Source organism: Lissotriton helveticus, chromosome 9 (genome assembly GCF_964261635.1).
Source record: "Lissotriton helveticus chromosome 9, aLisHel1.1, whole genome shotgun sequence".
Taxonomy (NCBI): Eukaryota; Metazoa; Chordata; class Amphibia; order Caudata; family Salamandridae; genus Lissotriton; species Lissotriton helveticus.
The window spans coordinates 689,267,506-689,294,860 of record NC_136070.1 but is presented as its reverse complement, the minus strand read 5'-3'; the positions used below and the strand labels follow the sequence as shown (position 1 = coordinate 689,294,860).

The 27,355-nt window shown below is 41.9% G+C and overlaps 1 protein-coding gene across 1 annotated transcript in view; it reads left to right on the top strand.

Annotated features, from left to right (window-relative positions):
• The first annotated feature begins 6,281 nt into the window (after window positions 1-6,281).
• The window catches only part of LOC144783247 (growth/differentiation factor 3-like), a 144,895-nt gene continuing 123,821 nt past the window's right edge, over window positions 6,282-27,355 (top strand). Inside the window, exon 1 of the mRNA XM_078662327.1 lies at window positions 6,282-6,469. Coding sequence (XP_078518453.1) covers window positions 6,282-6,469 — 188 coding nt within the window. The remainder of the gene's footprint in view (window positions 6,470-27,355) is intronic.

Sequence of the window (27,355 nt, the reverse complement as noted above, 5' to 3'; positions counted from 1 at the left end):
AGGAGGCTTCCAGTCTTCGTCGTCCTCGTGCAGCGAATGCTCTGCCGTCGGTGAGTCTCTGGCGGTGTTGTGGTGGTCCCTGTGATTACAGCGCTCCCGTGGAGGGGAGGAGGCCCAAGTCTCGTGCAGCGTGAGACTTCGTTAGCGGCCATCTTGGAGTCAGGCACCTCCACCAATCCCCTGTGAAGGACCCCTGGCGGCCATCTTGGAGTCAAGCATTTCATGGAAAATACATCAAACCTTGGCAAATTCAAGTGCAAAGTGACTTTTGCTTCATGGAAAATACATCAAACCTTGGCAAATTCAAGTGCAATGTGACTTTTGCTTCAGGATTGCAAGGGTGCCAGTCAGTATCTTAGAATCAGGCATTTCATTGAAAATTCATCAAACCGTGGCAAAGTCAAGTGCAAAGTGACTTTTACGTCAAGACTGCAAGGGTGCCAGTCAGAATAATCGTATCTTGGGTAGTACCCATTAAAGAAACTGTGTGGTATGATCTGCGCATGCAGCAACTCTGAATAATCTGGGACAACCCCACACGCTGACTGGCGGGAAGTGACTCAGCATTGCAATCGCACTATTTCCAGTTATAGTAGCAAACGGAGTATTGTCATTGAGCCCAGGATGTCGGGGTCACCATCCTCAAGACAAGCTCAAGCGCCAGCTAACACTGGACCCATGGGGGTGCTGGGAGTATCGTTTCTGCGCCCACCCGAGCCATTAGTCCCGGAATCAGGGGGAGGCATGGGTCTTCGATGGAAAAAGTGGTTTGAAGACTTTGAAGACTTTCTGAAAGGGTTGCATGTAACTGAAGAAACACAGAAACTGATAGCACTGCGCAACCTTATCGGTAAGGACGTTGGTCAGATCATAAAGGAACTCCCAGCGGCTGTTGCAGCATCATATGCCGTTGTGTGTGAAGCACTAAACAGGAAGTTTCTTCACAAAAGAAACGTCGACTATGAAAGATATACGTTCAACTTGGCCTCTCAAGAGAAGACAGAACCCATGAGTGTCTTCATCAAACGTCTCCGACGGCTAGCCCGTTATTGTGAATTTGACACATTTTCAGCTGAGGATGCTCTGCGTATGAGAATCATTGAAGGCTGCCAGTCCGAATCATTACGGCGGAAGTTGCTAAAGAAAAGTTACTCAATGGACGAAATCGAAGAAATGACACGAGTGAATGATCAGGCTGAAGAACATGCCAAAAGGATGGAAGCAGGGAGAAGTGAAAAGAGTGAACAAGCCTTTAGGCTTCAATCTCGTAACACACGCAGATACTCTTTGGCGAGGCAGAGGTCATCTTGGTCCAAAAGGCAACAACAACCTGCAAACCGTCGACGTCACAGCTCAAGTAGAAACAACAGACGACAAGAACGCCATCTTAAATGCTATCGATGTGGTTATGATTTTCCTCACACGGATAATTGCCCCGCCATGGGTCAAAAATGCAGAAAGTGTCGGGGGGAGAATCACTTTGAGAACGTATGTGGAACTTCTAGGAAAGACAAACAGAGAGACCAGGAAAGGCAATCTCGACCATCGAGCACGCGTCATCACGCCAAAGCGGTACAAGACCACAGAGACTCGTCGAGGGGATCATCCCTCTCCAGCTGCCAATCTCGCAGAAGTTATCGATCTCGGCGCTTGCCTTCACAAGAATTAAGGTCACTGTCACCTATCTCGCAGGACAGTGATGAATACATATGCATGGTTGCTGACCCAGACAGATTGAAGAAATACCCTCGGCTCAGCATCTGGACCGGCACTCACTGGACCAAATTTGTGATGGATAGTGGGGCCTCTCTTAACTACATACCAGTGGCAGAATATCGGAGGATGAAGTCACCACCACAGCTCAGTCCAGCTCATGTGAGGGTCTACACCTGGATGTTCAAAAAGCCACTTCCCTGTCTCGGAAAATTCTCAACTCACCTCACATACCAAGATCGCACGATACCTGCCTACATTCATGTCATTGAAGGGCCAGAGGCCGACTGCCTTCTGAGTCTTCCTACTGCTGAGCGACTGAGGCTAGTGGACATCCTGTACAAGGTTGATGATGAACTTGATATTATTCAAAAATTCCCCAAATTATTCACTGGACTGGGAAAGATGGCTCATGGTCAAATTCGGTTACATATAAACGAACAAGTAACTCCGGTCGCTCAACACCACAGAAGAATCCCCTTTCACCTCCAACAAGGAGTAGAAAGGGAGCTACACGATCTGCTCAAAGCTGACATAATAGAAAGGACAGATGGACCTACACCGTGGGTTTCCCCAGTAGTGGTCGTGCCGAAGAAAGGTAATCCTGACCAAGTCCGTCTGTGTGTTGATATGAGGGCTCCCAACGTTGCCATTGAAAGAGAAAGACACCCCGGACCACATATCAGCGATATGATTGCATCACTCAACGGAGCAAAGATATTCTACACATTAGACCTCAATAAAGGTTATCACCAACTGGAACTACATGAACAGTCTCGTTACATTACGACTTTTTCAACACAAATCGGTCTTTTTAGGTAAAAAAGACTTCGTTTTGGAGTGTCTTCTGCTGCTGAAATTTTTCAAGAAGCCGTTAGGAAAACTATTCATCACATCCCCAATGCCCTAAACTACAGTGATGACATCCTGGTTTATGGGTCCACGACACAAGAACACGACACCGCACTATAACGAGTCTGCCATGCACTAATGGAAGCCAACCTCACGCTAAATAAAGAAAAGTGTGAGTTCCACAAGTCAACTTTGAAGTTCTTTGGCCAAAACTTCTCCCATGCGGGAATGAGACCAAATCCAGACAAAGTGGCAGCCCTGAATGACACTCCCAACCCTCGCGACACCGGAGATGTTCGTTCCTTTTTAGGGATGGCTAGCTACTGTGCTCAGTATATCCAGGACTATGCAACCATCAGCTATCCCCTGAGGAAACTCACAAAACAAGGTCATCCCTTCCAGTGGTCTGCGAGATGCGAACAAGCATTTAAAGAAATTAAAGCAGCCGTGGAATCAGCAGACAACATGGCCTATTTTGATCAGAAGAAAAAGACGGAAATCACAGTTGACACCAGTCCCGTAGGATTGGGAGCTATCCTAGCTCAATATGATACCAAAAGTGACCAACGGTACATAATTGCATATGCGAGCAGGAGTCTGACTGATACAGAGAAAGCATACTCACAGCCAGAGAAGGAGAGCCTGGCTGACGTCTGGGCCTGTGAACAGTTTCACATTTTCATATACGGAAAACATTTTACACTAATTACAGACCATCAGGCCCTCATCACCATTTTTGGCAAACCGTGAGCCAAAATGCCACCGAGAATAGAACGCTGGGGTCTACGTCTCCAAGAATACACATATACAATTGTGCAAAAGCCCGGAAAGGCGGCAAATCCTGCTGACTACATGTCAAGGCACCCCAAAGAGACAACCAAATGCAGACCTTCAGTAGCCGAGGAATACATACGTTTTGTAGTGGATCAGGCCAGACCGCCTGCAGTCCCGCTTGAAGCCATCTGGGATGCCACTCATGAAGATGTCAATCTGCAAGATGTAAAGTGTCGTATACAGAACAATGACTGGAGACACCTAGACGACAACAACCCAAATAGTCTGATTGACATGCACAAACTGGCATCTTTTAAGCATGTAAAGGAGGAAATGTCAATAGCGTCCAATGGCTTGATCCTCCGAGACAATCGAATAGTCATCCCGAAACATTTACGCCAAGGAGTCATCAATCTGGCACATGAAGGCCACCGAGGCATTGTGGCTACCAAGAGAGCACTGAGGGAACGGGTCTGGTTACCATTGCTGGACAAATTGGTAGAGCTCACGTTGAAAGACTGTCCTCAATGCCAACTGGTCAGTCGACCTGATCCTCCTGCACCACTGCAAATGTCCCAGCTGCCGGAGGGTGTCTGGCAGCATGTTGCCGTAGACTTCTTTGGGCCATTTAAATCCGGACAATACATCCTAGTCATCATGGATGAGTACTCACGTTTTCCCATTGCACAACTCATTTTGTCAACAAAAGCGTCCAGCACAATCCCTGTTCTGGATGAAGTGTTCGCCGCTTGGGTATTCCGAAAATCGTGAAGAGCGATAATGGACCTCCGTTCAACAGTCAAGACTTCACGGAATTTGCCAAGCATCTCAACTTCAGGCATCGCAAAATCACACCACTGTGGCCGCAAGCCAACTGCATGGTGGAACGATTTATGTCCACGTTAAAGAAAGCCATTCAACAAGCTGAACTGTATCGGAAAGAGATACAAGTGGCCCTAAATGAAGTCTTGCGAGCTTACAGGAACACACCTCATTCCGCCACTGGCAAGTGCCCATTGACCCTAATGCTGGGCCGGTCGGTGCACACCAGAATACCCATGGTTGACTGGACTAACGGAGAGGCATCTCAAGATTCTGAATATGACGACATAGCCGCCATTGACCAACTCAAAAAGGAGAAAATGAAGGCTTATGCTGATCATCTTCGGAGAGCTGCACCCTCGTCCATTCAGGAAGGCGATTGGGTGCTAGTTAAACAAGAACAGCAAAAGAAAACAGACTGTCGTTATCATGAGACTCCGTTGGTAGTCACCAGACAGAAAGGGACCTTAATTACTGTTGAATCTGAGGGTAAGAGAGTCACCAGGAATGTGACGCATTTTCAAAAGTGCAGCCCTAAAGTCAAGGAACTGCTGACTGGTCATGTCAATGGAGGAACAGGTCCTGATGGGACGGAAGAGAGTGACCAGCCGTCAATGGTGGTCCCTAGTGGAAGAGAGCCGGATGAACAAGACGTCCGTCTACGACCACGGCGAGACATTAAAAGACCGAGTCGTCTGATTGAAGAACTGTAACTATGTCACATGTTTTGTTTGTTTTTGTTATCTGCTTATAAGTTGATTAACTAGCTCATTTTGTCAAGAAGGGGGAGATGTAATGAGGTGAGAAGTACTGGGCGCTAGGACCAGTGCAGCGAGGGAACTGGACGGGGCAGGGAAAGAAAGAGGAGGATTTACGCCCGGGGATGGGCAGTTGTGGGGAGATCGTGGGACACAGCAGAGGTGAAACAAAGACGTGAGCCTTGGTCCAGAGTTTGTGTCATTTGTAGTTACCAAGACACTACAGGAGGTTTTCAGAATATTTGGAATCCCTTCCCTTATGACATACTCCCAGCCAGATATAAGTGATAAAGGATGTTAGTGATAGCTCATTATAGACAGGTTTACTGCTGCTCGTTTTTTTTTCTGCTTAAAACAAAGCACAGCCTGAAGCTTCTTTTAATCAGAGCCTGCCTGAAATAGATCTTTTATTACAGTGTATTATTGAGAAGTATGGAATGAATGATTATATATGTTTGGAACCTAAGCTTCTAATTTATGGAAGTGAGTTCTCATTTCTATTATTGTTAATAAGTGTGGGTAAAGTCAGGGTTTGAAGAGGGTAACTAGAGAAGACAGTTTTGGTATCGAGTGACAGGATTTGTGAGGAATAATTGTTCTGAACACAGGAATTAGGGGTTAGAGTGAGTATAGCAATGAGGCATAGTGAGGTTTGTTTTTAAAAAACGAAAAGACTTTTTACTGGCAGTTGATGGAGCTGCACGAGATACTGCTCATGGCAAGCGGCTTCCCGGCTGGGACACGCTGGGTTTCCATGTTGGAACAGCATAGAAGGTGTGCTCAAGACGAGGGGAGTGCGGTAGGCGCACGTGAATGACGTCTGTTCCTTGACGACACTACACGCATGGGCAGAGTGAGCTACTGAAATACCGTGGATCCTCTCGCCAGACAGAAGCCAATATTTTGAATTGGGAAGTGGTTGTTAGGGTTTAAAGTGGTGCGCGCTACCGTGAATTTCAGTTCAGGAGTCGTTAATCTTAACGTATAAATTGAGAGTTGTTGTAGTATCAGGAGAAGGTTGGTTGCCACTGAGCTTGGGCCTCTGAGCTGTTTAGGAGAATAGGTTAGGTCTATTTGGTGGTAAGAAATAGTTTTGTGCCTTTTGGGATGGATATGGATCCTGAGAAGGGCAGTAGGTTTCAAATAACTGGCACTATGATCAATGAAGAAGTGGTCAAGAGATTGATACAACATGAGATGAGGCACCAAGTAGAAGAGGCCATGGACAGTATTTTGAAGAGTAGGACAAGAAAGGATTGGGAGTCTGTGGAGTAATTCTATTCTCTATCAGAGTAAGAGGGTAGGAGAAGTGATATAGGAAAAACAAAATCAAGGAAGACAAGACATGTGGAAGATATTATGATGTCGAAAAGAGGGAAAGATGGCTTGAATGCCATTACTAAGAAAGGTGTCCTTGGTGGCACGCGGAGTTTTGGTGTCCTTGGTGGCAAGCAGAGATTAGGTGTCCTTGGCGGCACACAGGAGGAAGAGGAATTTGATGGGGAGATTGGTCATATGTCTAGCCTGGAGAATGAGAAGGAATTCGATGAGTATGTTTTAGATTTACATCAAGATGACAAGTTTAATGACGAGTGTAACAATCTTGAGGTGGCATGCTCATCTGTGGCAATTAGATATCTATTTGGTGGAGAGATGTTTTCTCCGTTAAATATTAGACATCCACTAAGTTATCACTGGTTATCTATGGATCACATGGTGAAATTCATTAAAGAGTGGATTCGCAAACCCCTATATATGGAGATGAGGAAAGTGATGAGGGCAGGGTGATCAAGGTAAGTCAATGAGGAGAAGGTGTGCAATACACCAACTTTGGATCCAGAACTAATTCGTTTTTTTGGACTGTTTAGGCAGGGATCCAAGAAAGGGTCTGGAACACTACTTACAAATTTGCCAAGATAAGGTTTTGGACGTCATGGGCCCCTTGGTCAGGATTTTGAATATGGTCGAGGAGGCATATGTCAATGAGAAGCCAGTTGATTTAGAGTTGCTTAGAGGATGGAGCCAGAAAGCTGTGGCCATGTTAGGGAGGACTAATGCTTGCTTGCTGGCAGAGAGAAGAAGGGCAATCCTGATCAAGATAAGTCCCAAATTGGGGAACATGGCACAGAAGAAATCAAGTGAGGAGGCTTAGGGGTTGCTCTTCGGTGATGGTCTGGTAAAGACTATTAGGAAATATGTTAACACTTGTACCGGCATGGATAAGGCACAAGGAAATATGAGGAAGGGGTTTGGAAGTGGTGTTTTTGGCACAGCCAAAAGGAGGGGACCATAGGATACAAAGGTCCCAGTACAATATTGATTTACCTTTGAAGCTAAAATATGATGGCTGCTTGGAGCTGATGCTCTGCAGTTAGCCCTTGCAAAAAAGCCGTAGCGGCATACCACGGCACTTAAAATCCACCAGAAGCACAATCCCTGAAATACGAATGTTTTCGGCTCTCACAGAACCCAACTTCACCTCCATTAATCACTGCTGAGCCAAGAAACAAGGCAAAATACTCATGAGACAAGGCGACCGTAAACTAAAATGGCGCTTGGAGAATTTTTGAGCCTGCACCCGGAGTTCATTTGATAGGAGCCACGATACCGCTGGATCCAGTTCTGACTATCTACGGAGCCTCCGTTCCCTCCCCAAGGTACAGCATGCCGATTTATCCCCCATTGGTGGAATGACTACCATCGCGGAGGACCTGCCTGCCCGCAATCATTGGGAAATGACTGCCATCACAGAAGCTGGCACATTCGTTTGAGTCTGCTGTGGCGGCCGCCGCTCCTCATGATCAGCAGTGTGGACCCCCTTGGCTGAAGGAAAATAACGTCCGTAAGAAGTGGAGAAGAAGTGAGTGCTCTGCACGAGCGGATTGAATGCGTGGCTGATAGCACCCGCCTGAGTCCTCGTGACCACGGCCAGCGGGGAATACAGACTGCCATTGCTAGCGGCCCCCCTGCACGGAAGAGGTTAGCCTGTGGGGCAAATTCTTGTTTAATTGAATCGTAGGGGCTTGGGGGCTAAGATGACAGTGCAGACATCTAAATAAGCCCTGCCTGACTACAACATGGCGCCCAAGATGAGACATGCGTGACCCTGACTTGGTGCCTGCCGTATAGAAGAGGAGCAACATGCAGGAATGAAGCTACTGTAAGATGGCAGCCAAGCTACATACCCTTTCCTATCATGCCATCCTCATCATCTCCACCCTCCCATTTCTGGACTCAAGACTTTCGGTCGCTTCATGATTTTCATTCTAACCTGGCAGAACCCGAACCACATGGCCGATTCCCAGTGGAGCTGCACCGACAGCTATAGGGGACATTGGCTCCGGCGCACTGCTATGGCCGTCACCTACCCTGCCGGACTTCGGACATATGTCTCGTCGTTTTTCCCCGCTACTGTCTCCCCCCTATGAACATCCAGCTCTCCTGGTCTTTTTGGGTCTTGACTTTTGTGTTCGCTAGTAACTCCTGTCTTGACTTTGTAATCATTCTGTTATGTGAAATTTTGTAACTTGCAACTCTCTTTTTCCTTATGTAAACTGCTATGATACCTTTGGATCTAGCCAGCGCTACAAATAAATTGTCAAATAAATAACATAAATAACAATATACTATGGAGCAACTAATATAAAGGAAGAGGATTCTAGTCTTCTTCAGGCTTTTAGCCAGGCGGAGGAAGGATGGCCAGACAAGGCAGAGGGAGGTTTTCGTGTGGACGAAGCAAGTCAAAAATCAGAGGTCAAAGTGAGTACAGAGATTATTTTTGGTTCTACGCTATCAAGAGTGGGAGGATGTTTGAGACATTTCAAAAGAGAATGGGAAAAGTTAACATAGGATCCTTGGGTGTTAGAAACAATACAACGGAATGCTATAGAGTTGTGGAATGTCCTCAGCAAGTAAGAGTGCAATGGGAGATAAAGGCAATAGTGGATTCAGAGAAAGAGATGTTCATTCGGAAAGGTTAGCTATAGCACATAGAAGAGACAGCAAGGTGCTTTGTAAGCAATATATTTTTTGTCAAGAAGAAGGACAAATGATGGAGGCCTAGCATAATTTTAGAGAGCTTAACAACTTTTTGATATACAGACATTTCAAGATGAAAGGAATCCATTATCTGAGAGATTTATTGATGGGGGATTGGCTAGTGAAATTGGATCTAAAAGATGCATATTTCACAGTTCCAAACAAAAAGTGAGTCACAAATATTTACGAATCAGATGGAAAAAACATCTTTATGAATTATTGCCTTCCATTTGGCCTATCTTCTGCACCTTGGTGTTTTACGAAGGTGATGTGAGTGGTCATGTCATATTTCCGAGAAAAGGGAATTTGCATGATTGTTTACTTAGACAACATTCTTTTAATGTCACAGGATATGGAAGAACTGAGGAAGGTGTTGACACAAGTGTTGAGGATGTTGAAATGTTGAAGGTTTTTGGTGAACGAAGAAAAATCAGTATTACTATCTTCACTGACTATGGTGTTTTTGGGTTCCCAGGTAGATAAAGTAGAGAGTAAGTTACAGCTACCAGAGAGAGGAAGATAGGGATGATAAAGAAGGAGATTCTTCAGATACTGAAGAGAATAGGAATAGAAGTTATGTCATAAAATGCTTAGAGTTGACAGTTGTGTTGTATGTGCTGAAAAGTTTCAGGAGAAGTTTAGAAGATCAATCTGTGTTGATAAAGATAGACAATGTTTCGGCTTTTGCATATATCAACAGATTGGTGGAACCAGATCCAGAGGATTGGCAGAGTTGTGAAATCAGTTTTGTGATTTTTGCCTAGAGCACAAGATCGCAGTAAAGGCTACCAGGAGTTTAGAATTTGACAGCAGATTGAAATTTTTGACATTTGAGGAATTACAGCGACTAGAAGTTAAGGCAGAGTTGTTTTTGCAGGATAGACAGAGTTTGGGGTCCATTGGAGGTGGATATGTTTGTGAGTTGACTAACTTACCAGATAGCGAATTATTACAGCTGGATGCCGAACCCTATGGCATCAGCGGTAGACACATTTTGGCAGGTATGGAAGAGGAGGAGGAGAGCCTATGCATTTGCTTCTTTCGCAATTATCCAGAGTGTGCTCTTGAAGTTGAGAGAATAGAGATGTCAGATAGTGTTGGTGATACTGTTTGGGTGTTTCAGGTTTGGTTCCCAACAGTGATTGCTTTTTTGATTCCAGTAAAGGAAGGTTTACTGAAGAATACAGAAGAAGATCAACCTTTGATACAGAGCAAGGTGCTTGGAGGGTGTTAGGAGATTACGCTGTTTCAATGTACTTTTGAATTGGATTGCAGAGTTGCTTGAGGAGTCCAGGGTACCAAGAACTAGGAGAAGAACTGGAAAGGAGTCTGGATCCTGTGGAGGCTCCTATAGTGGAGGTGATACATTTTTAGTATGCTGAGTTCTAAAGAGAGTATGAGGTTAAGAAGACCACCTAAGGCACATTATAATGTGTTGTGGGATGTCAATGTGGTTTTGTCATTGTTTTTGACATGGCCTGCAAATACATACTTGGATCTGAAAAGACTTTTTGAGAAATTACCAGCTTTACTGTTTTTGTTTTTATGCAGAAGAGTTTCGGATGTGAAAGCGTTAGAGGTAGGTAACAAGGTAACAAGGTTAACAGTCCGGACTGGATGTATTTTGAGATTTGGACGAGAATGAAGACTATATCAGAGTACATTTATTATCTGAGAGATCCATATGAAAAGAAGCTGTTTGTGGTGGATTGTATGACTCAGTATGAGAACAGAGTTTTGGAATTTAGGGAACATGGAGAAAGTCAATAATTGATATCTTATGTGAAACCCTATGGTGCTGTGAGCACAGCAACTATTGGGTGAGAGATGTCATGAAAGAAGGAGGTATTAATGTGACCATGTTCAAGTTGCATTCATTGCGAGGGGCTATGGTGAGTAAGTTGTATTTGTCTTGTGCGTGGTTGGTGGAAGCAGTTAATTGGACAAAGCATTATTTTCGATTAATAAAGCATGCCTCAAATGTAGTGTAGAAGGGCTTTCAACATGCAGAATGGAAGGATCCAGTGTTGAAATGAAATGGCGATTCTCTTAATGTAATGAACAGAGAATCAAGATTTCATTAAAGACACGGAGGCTAACATTATCCTGCCCTGCCCAACCCTCAAAGGGAAAAAGATGGAGGAATAAAAGGAAAGTGAAGTTCCGGGGAAGATCTTGCAAGTGACTGTTCAGATTTGGATACATGCAAGATGTGTAATTTAACACAAGTTGAGTATTAATGCTATAAGATGATTTTCTGGTACAAGGTATATGCAGAAAGTAAAATATTGGTGACGGGTTCGGTATATTTAACCCACAAAATAACCAGGAAGGAAGAGGTTTAAGACCAGGGCAAGGTAGATAGCAGGAAGAAGAAAATGCAGAGGGAGGAAGATGATTCACTGCATCAAAAGAGGAGGATTGTTCAGTGAAGGGGATGTTTATGGACTACATGGTTCTGGTTCTAGAGTTATTTTGTTGTTGTAAGATTCTTGTAAGGTGCTGCCAGAGTGGCATTAAAGGATGTAGTGCATAATGTTAGCCTCCGTGTCTTTAATGAAATCTTGATTCTCTATTCATTACATTAGGAGAATCGGCATTCTAGCACCACCTAGAACCACAGGAGGTTTGTGATATCATCAAGGAATTTTCAGTTGGTTTTGACTGAATGCAGAGTGTTTGAGGCTGTTGATCAGGTTTCAGCTTTAGGGGTGATGGTGCCCTGCGCAACAATACCCCTAAACATCACACTATGCATTTCTTTTGGGTGCTCTCTGTACTTTCATATCTGTGTACCTGCAGTATTTTCCATAGAATCATAATTTCAACGTGCCCATATTTTACCTTCATTCTGCCCCCAGAGTTCTCAGTGGTGCAGTCGGCACATACTCCATCTGATCTCCCTAACATAGTGGAGAGCGGAATGAGGAGGGAACACACAGGAATGGGGAGGGACCATTGGCCTATATGTAACCAATTCCATTTCCCTCTCTTCCTGGAGAGAAGCCAAAAAAACTACAGAAACTCATCAGAGAAAAGGAAATACTCCTACAGTCTAGGGGAGCATACCGTGCAACATGACCTAAAATGAGTGAAATGTAAACAAGAACTGCATGGCTGCCTTGAATTACTTTGAGGGTTCTTGCAGTCTTTGCGGAGAATCAGATTAGAACTTTTCATTTGCAAAGTTAAGGACTTTAATAAAAGACAACATAGGACCACAGTTTATTGGCAAGCTTAATTTACTGTTGGTGCAAACCACTAGCAGGGCCCTTCCCTGTGCACAGCACAGTCAGAAAATTAAAAGTAAATTTTTATTTTAACGATGCATGTTGATGAATCTAGGTTGCCCCTTTTCCTTCCCATCTTCAGTGCTTTAAGTGGGGTGGAACAGGATTGTGGGGGTAGGGCTCCAGAAGGACCATGGCCAAAGAAACCTAACTAGGAATCTGTTTTAAAGGGTGAGCCTGTTAAATTAATTGCGCGACTTAAAATATTTGAAGTAGAATCCTGTTCTTTTGATAGAGTGCCACTTGAAACGTATTCTGTGCCTCACTGCGTTTTCTTTAATTGCATCCTGATAGATCGTAGAGCAATGTACATGCTCCTAAAATTAACCAGACCTATTTGCTTTGCCGCTGCTCATTAACAGTATCATATAAATACATAACTGCACCATGTGGATAATTAGAATTGAAAATGCATTATTCTGAAAATACGAGACTGCAAATTAAAAATGTCTATGTTCTGTGGATGAAGTAGCTTTGGAGTGAATCTTTTACTCCAGCTCTTCATTCTGTACCATTTACCTCTGCATTTTCTCATTACTTCCATGCAAGTGAACATTGCTCTGAAAAGAGGCCAATGATTGGAAGAGTATGAGGTGTGCACATGTTTATGATCTAATGACCTACACTTTGAGGAACACGTACGTCCTTCAAGGCCTACCCTGAAATCACCCAGACACTTAGAAGTGACCAACATTTCAATAGACCCGTTGCAGGCAGGAGACTCACGATTTTTGAAGCCAAAAATTGCTTAATTTTAGCTGTCTCCACCGGAAATTACCTTTGCTTCAAAAAGAAGTCAATGAGGGAAAATACATTCCCCCAAATTTTTTTTCTCAAAATTTCCCACTAATAGTGCTTTAAATGGGCCGGTCCTGTCTGGTACTGAGTCCCGGCATTTTTTTATCTTGAGAGGTAGAATACCTGCACTTGTCAAGAAAAACGTAATACATTTACTTGGAGAGTACCTTCACTTCTCAGAAACAAGCAGGGAATCTGGCACAGAGAACTTGAACGTCAAAAAAACGTAATACATTTACTTGGAGAGTACCAGCAGCACTTCTCAGAAACAAGCAGGGACCTGCACTTCTATTTGTCCATTTCAAGCACTGCCCACTTTCCTGATTTTAAGTGTTTGCATGTATGAGTGGCTCGATTCAGCGTATGCGCTATACAAGAGCCATAAAAAAACAAACTACAAACACACACATCCAGGAAAAGCAAGCATTGTTAGAGGATGCAAACAAACTCAACCCTAAACAGGGACTGGACCGCTGCGATTGATGTACTTTAAGAGGATCATCACAGTATATAGAAAAAGATCGGTGTTTTAGAGAGCAAAAATAATGATGTGTGGCTCAGTATGAACTCATTTCAAAGTTATTTTCTTAACCGTTGTGGCTCTCCTGAGCGTTTCTCTCTGGGCAAAAAAAAAAAAAAGTTGGCAAATGTGCAGCCACAATGGCATCCTGCTATCTGCCTGCCGAGCATCAGCTGGCGGACTCAAATAGATCACTCCTTTTGTGGGACAATACTTGTATTAGGTATCCCTGTGTTGCACCTGAAACAGAGTTTTCGAAGTAAAAACTACATTGGAGACAACATAGTGTATCTGGAATCTATTACTAGTGTGCTACTTCCAAATGTTTCCTCCGTAGTTTAAATATTAAAATACATTTTTCACACTATTCAATATAAATAGAATCTGCTTCCAAAATGTTATTTGAAAATTAATAAAGTTCATTCACATGAAAAATAGTTCTATATGAACAGTGCAAGTCCATGAAGTCATACTATAACAGGCAAAACGCAATACAAGCAGAAAAACAAGCCGCAAGCAAGAAGATGCACACATGTTCAGGGAAATGTGAAAATGTTAATCTATATCTTAAATTACCCCTGTTGGTAACAAACGCATTTTTATTAATTCACTTTAAATTTGATTGATGTTGTAGATTAGGAAAGCCAAAATGTGCATACCTAAATTTATGTAGTTCACAGAACGATAGCATTATTTTAATTACTTTCGAATAAGTTTCCAAACAAAAGTAAAATATGTACATTAAATGAAGAACATAGATTCAATAAAAAAACAATCAGAGAACATTGGAAGAAAATGGGAGTAGGCGACAGTAATAATGAAATGAAACACGATTTTGTATAGCGCAGCTTATCACCCGTGAGGGTATCCAGGCGCTGTGTATAGGCACAGTAAGATTAAGTGATTTGCCCAGAATCACAAGATGTTGAGCTGATGCCAAGACCCGCACCTGGGTTTCTAGCTTCGAAGTCGGCAGCTCTGGCCATTGGGCCACATTCTCTAATGGAGGTGGGCAAAGGTAGCTATTAATGGGCTTTATTAAGTTCAAATCATCAGGAGCTAAGCAAAGCTTTGTCTTATCTTCTCCAACCGCCCACCAAGACTTTGCCACAGCATTCCTGAAACTAGAACATGGAGACTGGTGAATGCTGGCACACACACACCTTCACCTCACACACACCACACACAATTATTAAGAAAAAAACACATAAACAAAAAATAAAACCCTACATATAAACTAAGATACGAGCATACAAGTAATACAAGATAAAATACAGAGATAGCCCAAAAATGAATGAAATTGCACACAGTAGTCTTTCAAATACAAAGGCCTTCTTCCCTCCTGATGTCTTTTCATCACCAATGTCTGAGAATCCAGGGAACCTTCAAGAAAATTCTTCCCACCAGTTTTACAAGAATCACAAGTAAAGGACACTTAACAGATCCACTTAAATTCCAAATTCTATTATCTTGTGTTTTAACAGCATTCTTAAAAACCTTAATCCCTTACATAGTGTTGCTGAATCTTGACCCAATCATTAACCAGTACGTCCATCTTTTTAACTCTTTTCCAATCATTGATCTCACATTTCCTCTTAAGCATCTTACCCTCCTCTCTATCTAGCACCACAGCCTTATTCGCCATTTGTTTTCCAACACAACCTCTCCTTTCATTAACACAACTTGGACACACTACACTGTTGGGTATCATCCCTTTAAATAGTTCAAAAGGAGTAACACTAGTTATGAAATAAGGATTCACCTATACACCCTCACTTTGTCCTTCAACTCCTCCATCCAACTCTTACTACAAAGTACTGTGCTAACCACTTCCATGCTAATGAGAAGGTCAGCTCGTCATGCAGTTTACTGGACCTGTGCTTATGACGAGCTGACCTTGTCATGAACAATGGCTTTCAAAGCTTTTCAGCACCCAGCGGGAATTGCCTTAGCAGGCAAGATGTTAAATAGTTTATTTCCAAACTTTGTTAAACCTTGCTAACATTGCGTTGGCTTCGGGATGATAAAGAGAAGATCTTCTATGTACAATTCCTTTGTTAGGCAAAAATTATTCTATTCCTTTCGAAGTGAGTTGCACTCTGTTATCCATCAACAAAGTGAAAGGAAAACCTTCTCTGTCTAACAGCTCACTCCGGAAACAAATGACATCACAGGTTGCAATGGAATTCACAATTTTCACCTCTGGCCACCGAGAGTACATGTCAGGGCAACTCAAGATATATCGATCTATGCTAGATTACCGTATGGGCCCCACAATATCCATCGCTATTTCCGCCCATGGACCAGAAGGTTACCTGCGAAAACCCATTGGTTGAGTCCTACACTTCAAAATTCTATCACTAGTCATATACTTACCACAACTCCTGACCCTTCTTTCAATCATTAAATCCATACCTAGCCACTAATAATTACTAAACATTCTCTCTTTGGTTTTGGAAATGCCAAAGTGACTTTCATTGGCGTCAAAAATTATTCGCTGTCTCAAACATGCAGGAGGCACCAACTTATCACCTCTTAACAACAACGCATCCTTGCTACCACTCATTTACGTTTCCTACTAGAAACAGAGTCAATGCCTTTTCTCATAAACATCTCCTTCAAGGGCTTGTAATTAGTTTTGACTTTAAAAACCCTCTTCCACAACAATTTCCTTAACTTTCTCACAGCCCAATAAACAGCTATAGCCTCCTCCTCAATCATGGAGCAATTTAACTCTGCACCCCGTAAAGCTCTTGAAACGAACAATATGCACCTTTCTTGACCACCAACTATCTGCAAGAGCACAGGTCCTTAACCCGTAGAGCTAGCATCTGTCTTTAACATTTATTTTTTCCCAGGCTCAAAATTACTCGAACATGTAGCTTCTTTCAAATAAGATTTCAAGCACACATACCCATCTTCACACAACACATCTCAAACAAAATCCTTTCCCTTTTTAAACAGCTCTCTCATATTCCTAGTCGTATCTACAACATTTTGAATGAATTTACTATAATATTCTGCCATTCCCTGAAACTTTACCAATTCCTCTTTATTAGAAGGGCTAGGCATGTCACTAATCATATTCACAAGATCCTTTTTTGGTTGTATCCCATCAGTGGAGATAAGATGACGTAAGTGCTCAATGTTGGAGACCTTAAATTTACATTTCTCCAATTTAACGGTGAGACCACTAAACTCTGTTCTCCGGAGAAACTCATGTAATCTCAAATCATGCTCTTCAACACTGTTTCCATAAACCAAAATATAATCTTGATACATTTTGACCCCGTGAATACCCTTTAATACCCCATCCATGGTCCTTTGAAAGACTGACCAGGCTGAAATCAACCCGAAGGGCATCCTCACTTACTTAAAGGTTCCAAACTGCCTAATAAAGGACGTCATTTCTTGTGACAAAGGATGCAGCTTAATCTGATGGTACACAAATGTTAAATCAAGAGAGGAAAAATACTTGGCATCACCCAGACAACACAACATCTCTGTTATATTATGATATACTTGGCATCACCCAGACAACACAACATCTCTGTGATATTATGAAGTGGATAATGACCAACAACATACTCACCTTGGGAGGATAATTTATGTCCAACGTCTTTATGCAAATCTCAAATTCATTTAAACCTTTTGCATCTTTAACTGACAAATCTGGTAAATGTTCAAAAACCTCTTGCCCCTCTGGTCCCAAACATTGCATCAATAAATACGTTTTTCTTTCTGCACTCAAAGAAGTATAGCAGACCCTAGCATAATGGTTGAAAAAAAATGCTACTTAGACCAATGAAGAACCAGTTCCCCAGTGGAACATACAAAGAAAGGAGAATCATTGGCATTCTACATAGTAATTGTCTACACATACCAGTTTTAAACCCAGAATAAATAAATAATTAAGAAGTTAACACCGTATTTGATATAAATTGAATACCGGTGTTGGAGGGTGGTCTCGGGTATTAATACCTGAGAAAGCACACAAGTCCCTGAAAATCAATTAAAGAGCCCCCTATTTGTCAGTAGGCAAACGTCCATATGGATGAAAAATGAGTACAAGTGCAAAATGTGCCATTGCAATTTGACCACTGTTAGTGAAAGTTGCCATAACAGACAAGAGAAGTTCTTTTCCACAAAAAATTAGATCACATAATCTTGCCCAAAGCAAAATGTCAGCCTTTGATGGAAGATAAAACTTAGGGGACTTTTCCCGTTGCAAGATGGCTGCCAAAAAAAAGTCACATGTAGATGTCACTCCTCACAGTCATGGTGGAATGGACTGCAGCCCAAAGTAAGATGACTGCCAAAGACATTGAATGAAGAAATAGTTCCTCGAGATAAGTGTGCATACACTTTGCTCTGCTCCTCACGTGTGAGAAGGCGTGGGGGATTGACACACTAGAGAGGTGCCCAGTTACACTCACGAGGCTAGACAGAGCAAGGGAAATTAAGCTTGCACAGCCGCCGGTAAATTAAGTGGCACAAAACCACCCCAAACATTTTACCCGATTGTCGTCAGTGAAATTGTTCCAATGTCGCCAGCATCCAAGCACATTGGATCAGATGTGTGACATGATGCCAATGGCGCATTCCCTCTTCCTCATGTCAAGTTAACATAGGGAAAAATAAGGGGAAAAAAGATGGATACTATCCGTTGAGATCCTGAAAGGGCTTTTCCAACCGTCGCCAAAATATAGTAAGGGAGCCGGAAGAAGGTCGATATTAACCAGCTTTATTAAGTTCTAATCATGAGGACCATAGCCTGCTTCATAATTTCTTCTCCAGCTGCCCACCAAGTCTTCGCCTTAGCAATGCAGAATCTAATACATGGAACCTGGTGAATGCTGAGGATACCACACAGCTACCTTTTAAATGTGAGCATGAGGAAGGGACGAACAGTTAAAAAAAAATAAGAAGATTGGGTGGTTTATTACAGAAACTAAGGATATTAGTTTGAACCCTGATGGTGAAAATCAGGAAACAGTATGAATGAAAATTAGAGAGGTACAAGAAAACGTAATAAGGGAAAATACAGATAAATGTTGAAGACTACTGCCTTACTCTCTTTTCAGGACTGCCACCTGGAAAAAGAAATTATATATTTCTCTTAAAATTGCTTTTGTGCACCTCCCAAATAGGGAGTAGTACTTTTCTGAGAGATAATACTAAAAGGATTCACATTATTTGCATCATATTTGCCCATGTAAAATTCTTGATTTGCACCAAGTTGAACCAAAATGACTTTGAAATTATGGAATCCATGAACAAATCTAGTGTTTGTTTGGTGAATAGTCAAGTCTGATTTTTTTCTTAAAGTGCAAAACAGTTAAACCTGTTTTCCTTTTTTTGCTGTTTTTTTTATAGTGAGTATCCAGATCATGATCTCGCCTTTAACAGTCTGCAGGGTCTGTTGATATTTCCCAACCATTTAGATTTTATGTGTACATAATGTATGTGCTCTTTTTGGACATTAGACACATTAAGCACCTAAGTGAACATGAGTCTTGCATATGTTTCTTGTGCCTAAGTTATGACTTTTATTCTATGATAAGTATGTTTGCAGTAAAAAAAAAGCATGTGAATTGTCTGTATAGCGTGGACATCATATATAAAAGCACATCTAGGCCAGTCAAAAAAAAGTACGCAGAATCACATAAACATACCTATACCTATATTTTCTATCCTTTACGTAATAGTGCAGTACCGAGTTTGAAATTGCTACGCTGCCTTGTGTAAATGGTAAGAAAGTGTACAGTACCAGAAATAGAAATGGTCTTGGTCACATGAACATAAAGCATGTTTTGTATCGCACTTTTGCACTATAGCACAAAGGGAAGCCAGTGCAGTCTAGCTTGTGATTTGTATGCAGTGCACTCCCTCCGGTATTAATTCTGACATCCGGACGCAGCTGAGCTATGTTAGATGTGCGATATCATCTAAATCACATTCTACATATAAGAAGATATCCTGATATACTGCTTGTCCCTTTGTGTGTACATGGTTTCACATGGCGTAAGTATTTAATGGAAACCCATATCAGGTTATTTTAGTTGATTTGGCTTTGCTGAAAACCCTGAGAGGTTTGCACTGGTCTGCCCCAGATATGCCTCCCTTTGCAAAAATTAAAAACTTTTGGGAGGTTTTGGTTGCCGTGCAAACCGATTTTGACACAAAGCAAAGGCCAAGGTTTTTTGCACTAAAAACCTTTACCACCGGAAAGTTGAGCAAATCTGCCATTTGTTCTGATTTGCATCACAGCAGGGTCCATGCAACTCTTCAGTAAAATGGAGCACAAGTGTTGCTAATTTGTTGGAGCCCTAATAAGTACCATTGTGATGTGGTTATTTTTATCCAAAAGAAATAAAGCAAAATTGCAAACTTGTGTTATGTAATGATGCATATAGCATCACAATGAAAATTAGCACCAAGACAAAGTGCATAATGTTATCCCTCTTAATACTCGTTAGGTCGAGTCTAGCTCAGCGCGCATGCGCTGCTCTATGGGAGGCTTCTTGTGAGCACTCCAAACTTCAGCGAGACTTCTCCATGTGGGTCTGGCAACTCCCATACTTTCATTGGCCTTTGCATCCGGCTTTCAATAATGATAGCACGCAAATGGCCAAAGAAGGGTGCATGTCCCGCCTTTTCTCTAAACGTTCACTCCCATGTCATTTGGCTCTCGGGAGCGATCAGCGGCGTACAGATGGCAGCTGAATTCCTGGCGGCTCAGGTTACACGCAACGTGCCGTGCTTTTGCTTGTTTTTATTCTTGTAAAGCTCAGTGCGCTGGTCCCTCCTCCCAGTCTGGGCTTCGCCGCCTAGTCGTGGAATTCATGTCCAGCTGAAGCCTCGTTTTAGGACTTGTGGCCTGAGAACACGCCATAATTTATCTTTGCGACTGTGAAAGCACGCATTTCCCGACAGCTACTTGCCCAAATTCCTGCATTGACTTGTACTGTAAACAGTTCCAGTGACTTCACAGCTTCACGTTTGAATCGTTTCCCGGGTCTCTTCAGCACAGGAGAGCGTGCAGTGAGACATGGGAGTCTAGGTAACGTGCACATGCGCTGTCGCTGGGACGCTTGACAGGGGCTGTGGCGAGTGGGCGCAGAAGGCGTGTGTTTTATCTGTATATCTTCAATTGCTCGTGTATATTCGGTAGTCTGTATTCTATATTCTATGTTCTAGTCCAGATGCGTTGCTGTCGGGTCATTATGATTTGAACACCGGACTCGACAGCATCGCGTCCGGATCTTTCCTTTCTTGTGGGTTAATACCTTTTGAACTTATTTTACAATTAAACTCCTTTTCGATTCAACTCAAAAGACTTAGGTTGTACTCCTTACAACATAAATATGGCGACGATGTATTGGGATTTTTAAGGAGTTTATATTTACGAAACCCACCGAGGATTAAGATCAGGAATTTAAATAAATAATGAAGAACTGAAAATAACGAGGCAACTAAAGAAAAACGCAGTGGACGAGAAACATAGGGTAAGATTTATTTACCTTATATTTGTTTCTGAAGACCGCAGGTTTGACAGTTGCCGCGTGTTGCGTTTTGAATGTGCAAGAGGATTCTGTATGCGCAGCACGAGAGGAGTGCAGTGCTCGAGAACAAGTATGCGTGACAAATCGTCATCACGCTAAGACGCACTGGAAGCAATTAGTGCGCAAGAAGATTCAATTCATCATTACGCTAGGTCATGCAACATGACCCGACACGGCGGCCATATTAGATTTTGTTTATCATAGCAACAGCTTAGCAACCCTACCGATACACAGAAGATCAGTTAACAAAGGCGCGTTTAACTCAAAAAGGTCACATTTAAAAAAGCCTTGGATTATTAAAGACGAATATTTATATAAGAAAAGAGATTTATGCGAAATTTCGAAATTTAAAGGAAGGATAAGTTAAACTTCGTATTTTAGAGGTGAGAGAAATTTGTTTAACAACTTGTTTTGTGAATATTTAAAGAACTATATTTTAAAATAAGTATGGCATACCAGATTCAGCCTTATCAAATGAATCCATTTCTGCAGAATGCAGGAAAACCACCTGTTAGATTGCAACAGTGGTTCAAATCTTTTGAAAGCTATATTATTGCTATAGATGGAAAAGAATATTCAAATGTCAGAAAAAAAGCTGTACTTTATGGTTTGTTAGGAGATGCAGGTAGAGGCATTTTTGATAATATACCTGAAAGTGAACTGCCTCCTGGACAATTTATACGGTGGGATGATTACACAGAATCAGTAAAAAGATTAGAAAAGAGGTTCTATGAACAGCCAAATATAATGGTAGAAAGACACAGTTTTAACAAAAGGAAGCAGTTAGCTGATGAAAGTATTGAAGATTATGTTTCGAACTTATGCATTTTAGCATCTAAATGTGAACTTGGAGAAATGCTTGATATATATCTACGAGATCAGCTCGTTTTTCACTGTTTCTCAAAAAAAGTTCAGGAACGTCTTTTGGCATGTAGAAACCCCACATTGAATGAAGTAATTGACATTGCTATTGGAATAGAAAGATCATCAGTCTCAGCGAAAGTTATATCTGGATCTGAGAATAATTCTGATTCAATTTGTGCTGTCACAAGCAAATCTAAAGCACAGGAAAATAGCAAAGGCAGAGGAAATATCAATATTAAGAAAAATTTGATATGTTATCGATGTGGATCAAAAAGGCATATTGGAAATAATCCTATTTGTCCAGCACATGGGAAAAGATGTGCAAAATGTAAAAAAAGTTGGACATTTTGAAAGTTCATGCAAAACCAATTTTAAAAACAGAAATGTATCTCACACAAGTGTAAATGTAATAGAAGAGTTGCAAGATGATATCAATAATCTTGTAGTTAATGTGAATATAATTATTCTGATGTTTCATTCAAGGCACCTCTAGGTGAAGCTACAATAGAAAATGTCAAATTAGAGGTAATGGCTGATTCGGGATCGCCAATAACTATTTTGGATGACAATACATATTACAAAAATTGTTTCTCGAATGAACTTTTCAATACAGATGTTAATCCTAAAGTGTTTGAAGGACAAGAAATTGATATAGTAGGATATTTTAATGGAAAGGTAGAACTTTTGGGTAGAGCAATAACAACTAAAGTTTATGTAGCAAAAAGGGGAAGAGATATAATTGGTTGGCGTGATTTAGGAAAAATGGGAATAATGCTAAAACCATGTAGTGATACTCCAATCATTCTTGGGGATATTCCTATTTCATCAGTTGATTTGTGCATTGACAATAATATTTCATGTGATTTAGATGGTATTTTAGATAAGTATAAAGAAGTTTTTAAGGACAAGATAGGATGCGTGAAAGGAGTTGTGCATGAGATCAAGATAAAAGATAGTGCATCACCTGTGAAGCACAAGGTTTGAAATGTTCCACTTAGTATTAGGCAGGAATTGAAAGAATACTTAGAAAATGTATGTAAGGATGGGATCATCAAACCCACTGATTCTTCTGAGTGGGTTTCGGCTAAAAAAAAAAAGAAAATTGCGCATGTGTGATGATTTACGCTAATTAAATAAGAACATTTTGGTGGATTGCCACCCGTTACCTCTTATCCAAGAAATGTTAATGGCCATTGGGGAATCTACACATTTTTCGCTTATAGACTTAAAATCAGCCTACCATCAGGTTGTTCTTTCAGAAAAATCTCAAGAGCTCACTACCTTTGTAACACTCTTTGGTGCCTTCAAATACATGAGACTCCCATTTGTATTAGCTTCTGCACTAGTGTTTTTCAGAAGCTAATGGACTCATTATTTGGAGACATCAAAGGGGTACAAGCATTCCAAGATGACATTCTCCTCTTTGGAAAAGGCATTGAAGTGCATAATAAAATTCTTGATAAAGTTCTTAGTATTTTGCATAAAAGAGGTATGACAGTGTCAAAAGATAAGTGTAATTTTTTAGTGAACGAATTGGAGTATTTAGGACATTCTATTACAAAATAAGGTATAAAACCAAAACAAAATCTCATTGATTCGATAATAAAAGCACCTGCACCAGTAGATAAAGACTCACTTAGGTCCTTTTTAGGACTCAGTGAGTACTATGCACGTTTTGTGCATGGTTATGCATTTGCTGTTGAGCCACTTAGGTGTTTGACTCGAAAGAATGAGAAATTTGATTGGAGAATTGAACACGATGGAGCTTTTAAAATATAAAAGAGATGATTAAACATGCTCCAGCTTTACAATATTATACATATGGGGTAAAATGCACAGTTAGGGCCTCATTAGGATTGCGGACGGACTTGCGTCCGTCCGCGACCCCAGAGGATGAGGGAACGTCCGCATGGGCTGCGGCGTTCCCTCATGTGCGATTAGGATGTGACCGCCACCCTGGCGGTCACATCCTGGATATTTAACATTGCGGAGGGTGCTACTTCAAGCAGCACCCGCCGCAATGTTAAAAGTGCATGTTTAACATTTACATGCACAAAGCGGCAGGCACCGCGCGGTGCCTGCTGCTTTGTGCATGTAAATGCTGGGGGGTACCATAGGTACCCCCCATGTGCACCCCCCACCCGCCAACACCCTGGGGGCCTGCAACGGGCCCCCAAAATCAAAAGTACACATGCTTTTCCACGGCGGAAAAACCGCCGCGGAAAAGCATGTTTAGAAATGCATCCTAATTCGGCTGGCGGTGTCTGATAGACACTGCCAGCCAAATGAGAGCTTTTCCGCCGCGGTTGTAATCCGACCGCGGCGGAAAAGCGGCGGACAGAAACCAAGACCCACCAGCCATCGTAATGCGGCGGTGGGTCTTTAGTGAGTCCGCAGAGGATTTTCCGCCTCCTCCGGGCCGGAGGTGGCTTCCGCCGGCCCGGAGGAGGCGGAAAATCCTCCATCATAATGAGGCCCATAGTGTGGATGCAAGTTCAGCAGGACTTTGTGGAGCTCTGACTCAAAATGTAAAAGGGAAAGAAAACACCATTGCATTTATTTCAAGAACGTTAAGCAAGGCAGAATCAAATTATAGTACCATAGAGTTGGAGGCATTAGCATGCTCATGGGCTGTAGAGAAGTTCACAGGTTATTTATGGGGCAGTCATTTTGATCTTTTAACAGATCATAAACCTCTAATATTTTTATTGAATGGAAATGGAACTGGTTTAGCATCTTCAAGATTAGTAAGAATCATTTCTAGGTTGCAGGAATATAACTTTGAAGTTAAGCACATATCTGGTGGAGCGTACTTTAGAGAAGATTGCTTATCTAGATTGCCAGTTGACAAGACAATGGCAAAGTCTGAATTTAATGATGAGGAATGTGTTGTTGTATCAGCTATAGATGCTTCGCAGAATTCAATGGGCATGTTTTCTGAAAATGAGAACGTTAAGCAAGGCAGAATCAAATTATAGTACCATAGAGTTGGAGGCATTAGCATGCTCATGGGCTGTAGAGAAGTTCACAGGTTATTTATGGGGCAGTCATTTTGATCTTTTAACAGATCATAAACCTTTAATATTTTTATTGAATGGAAATGGAACTGGTTTAGCATCTTCAAGATTAGTAAGAATCATTTCTAGGTTGCAGGAACATAACTTTGAAGTTAAGCACATATCTGGTGGAGCGTACTTTAGAGAAGATTGCTTATCTAGATTGCCAGTTGACAAGACAATGGCAAAGTCTGAATTTAATGATGAGGAATGTGTTGTTGTATCAGCTATAGATGCTTCGCAGAATTCAATGGGCATGCTAGAGATCGCGGGTCACCCAACCAATAATTTCGCCACTTCTGGCTTCGGGCCCATATATTTCAAATCACCATATACATTGATCGGATGACGCCACAATCTGCTACCAATAATTGTGGGATTCCTTTCGATTATTTCTAGTGTACCCGACTTACCATCCACTGTTACGGGTACCTATGACCACCATGGATCAGGGAGCTAGCTGTAAAAGGAAAGGCAGCAAAAATAATATACTTTTCAATAAATGACTTTACTTTCATAAAATGACCACGGACAACTAGAAGTTTTATAAAGTTTTATCTAAAGTTCAATCAGTGTGAAAATCCAACTTACATTGAGCAGATAGTCAGTAAGCAAGATAACAAAACATTTTGGATTCAAGAGAAATGCGACTGGGAACCTGCTAAGCTAGTAAACTAATCCATGTAAGAGTGGACATGGGTGATGAAGAAATAACTAGGGCAAGTATCATTTAAGCTATGGAATGGGAAAACTTAGAAATCTAAACAGTTCGGTTAACGTGAAAAATAGGACACGCTATAATTTCAGAAAATCTCTTCATTCAGTTTAGTGAGAAAATTTATAGAACACATCAAACAAGTTATAAACTGTAAATGGGAAAAATAACTCGTAAAAGGAAGGGCAACATAGGAACATGCTATGAAATAAATGCATACGTTTCATGAGATGCAATGAGTTGCGGAAAGCATGGAAAACTTATCATATGCAAAGATATGTCTTTATTGAAGCAAAGGCAGAAAAATAGAAAGGTGCAGTTTCAAGAGATTCGGAGCAATATTTACCTAGACTGGTGTGAAAAACCAAACCCTGGCCACGGGTCAGTTAAGGACAGGAAACCCTCAAGGAAGGATACCCCTCAATGGACAGCAGGTGCAGAATGGACACCCAGGACAGGACAGGAAACCCTCAGATTAGGATCAGGACCACCAGGACACGACCAGCACCCGCAGTTCGGAAGCAACGCCTGCGCTCCACCCTCTCTGCAGCTATCGATCAAAACCCCGATTGGGTTAGCGAACTCCCAGCAAAGTGCTCCGCCAGCACTTTAAGGTTTAGTAAAACCTTAGTCTATGGTCAAATTCGGACAGAGTGCTCCGCAGCGCTCTGTATCTTCAAGTCACCTATTGAGTGCGTTGGGTCAGTGACAGGTCAGCTATTCAGACAAGTCGGACAATTTCCCTAGGTGAACCTAGGCTAGATATACTGTTTTGTGACAGGGTACCACCCCCCAATGTTGCAAAGTGTCAGAATCCCCAAATTTCGATTGGTCCTAAGGTAGGATTTGGTTAACACACCAATCAGAACAGACTATTACAAGCCTTACTTAGCATCCTAGGGTGCCGCCTAGCAAGATTGGGGTTCCCACGAGAAGTCGCAGAGAATACAATGGAAAGAATACAATTTGATACAATAGAACACAATCATGATGCTCTTGCTGGGTGAAGGTGCACGTTCCCAGGCAGGCTCTGGCATCAACCTTCTTTGGCTTGGTTTCAATGCCACCGCACCATTGATTGATTCTGCGCAGAAGTACCCTCCAAGATGGACTCCCCAGCCCTCATCACCCCTCAGTGCCGAGGATACATGAAAAGTAAGCGAAAACAAAGTAATACATAGAAATAAATGAATGTATTACATGTTATAAGTTCGTACTTTAGTTTCATCATTATAAAAATATACTATGCATTAGTGAATAAGTGCAACGAATAACATTACAGGAGCAGCAGCACAAAGCTTCAGCACGTTATTGCCATTACGCATGCGCCCCTTCTCCCTCTCGAATTCTGACTGCGTCATGTCAGCTGACTATGCCTCACGCATGCGCAGGAACGAAAAGGCAAGCAGCGGCCATTTTAAGGACAAGGATTAATCGTATTAGTAGAACACATAGGCAAGCTTCGCTACCTTTCATGCGTATCCAAAATAAAGATATTAATAATAACGTACGTTTGTTATGAGGTTATGACAAGTCGAGGTTCATGAATCGAGCAAGTCGCGATGCGAAATCTTGCTCTATCAATCCCCT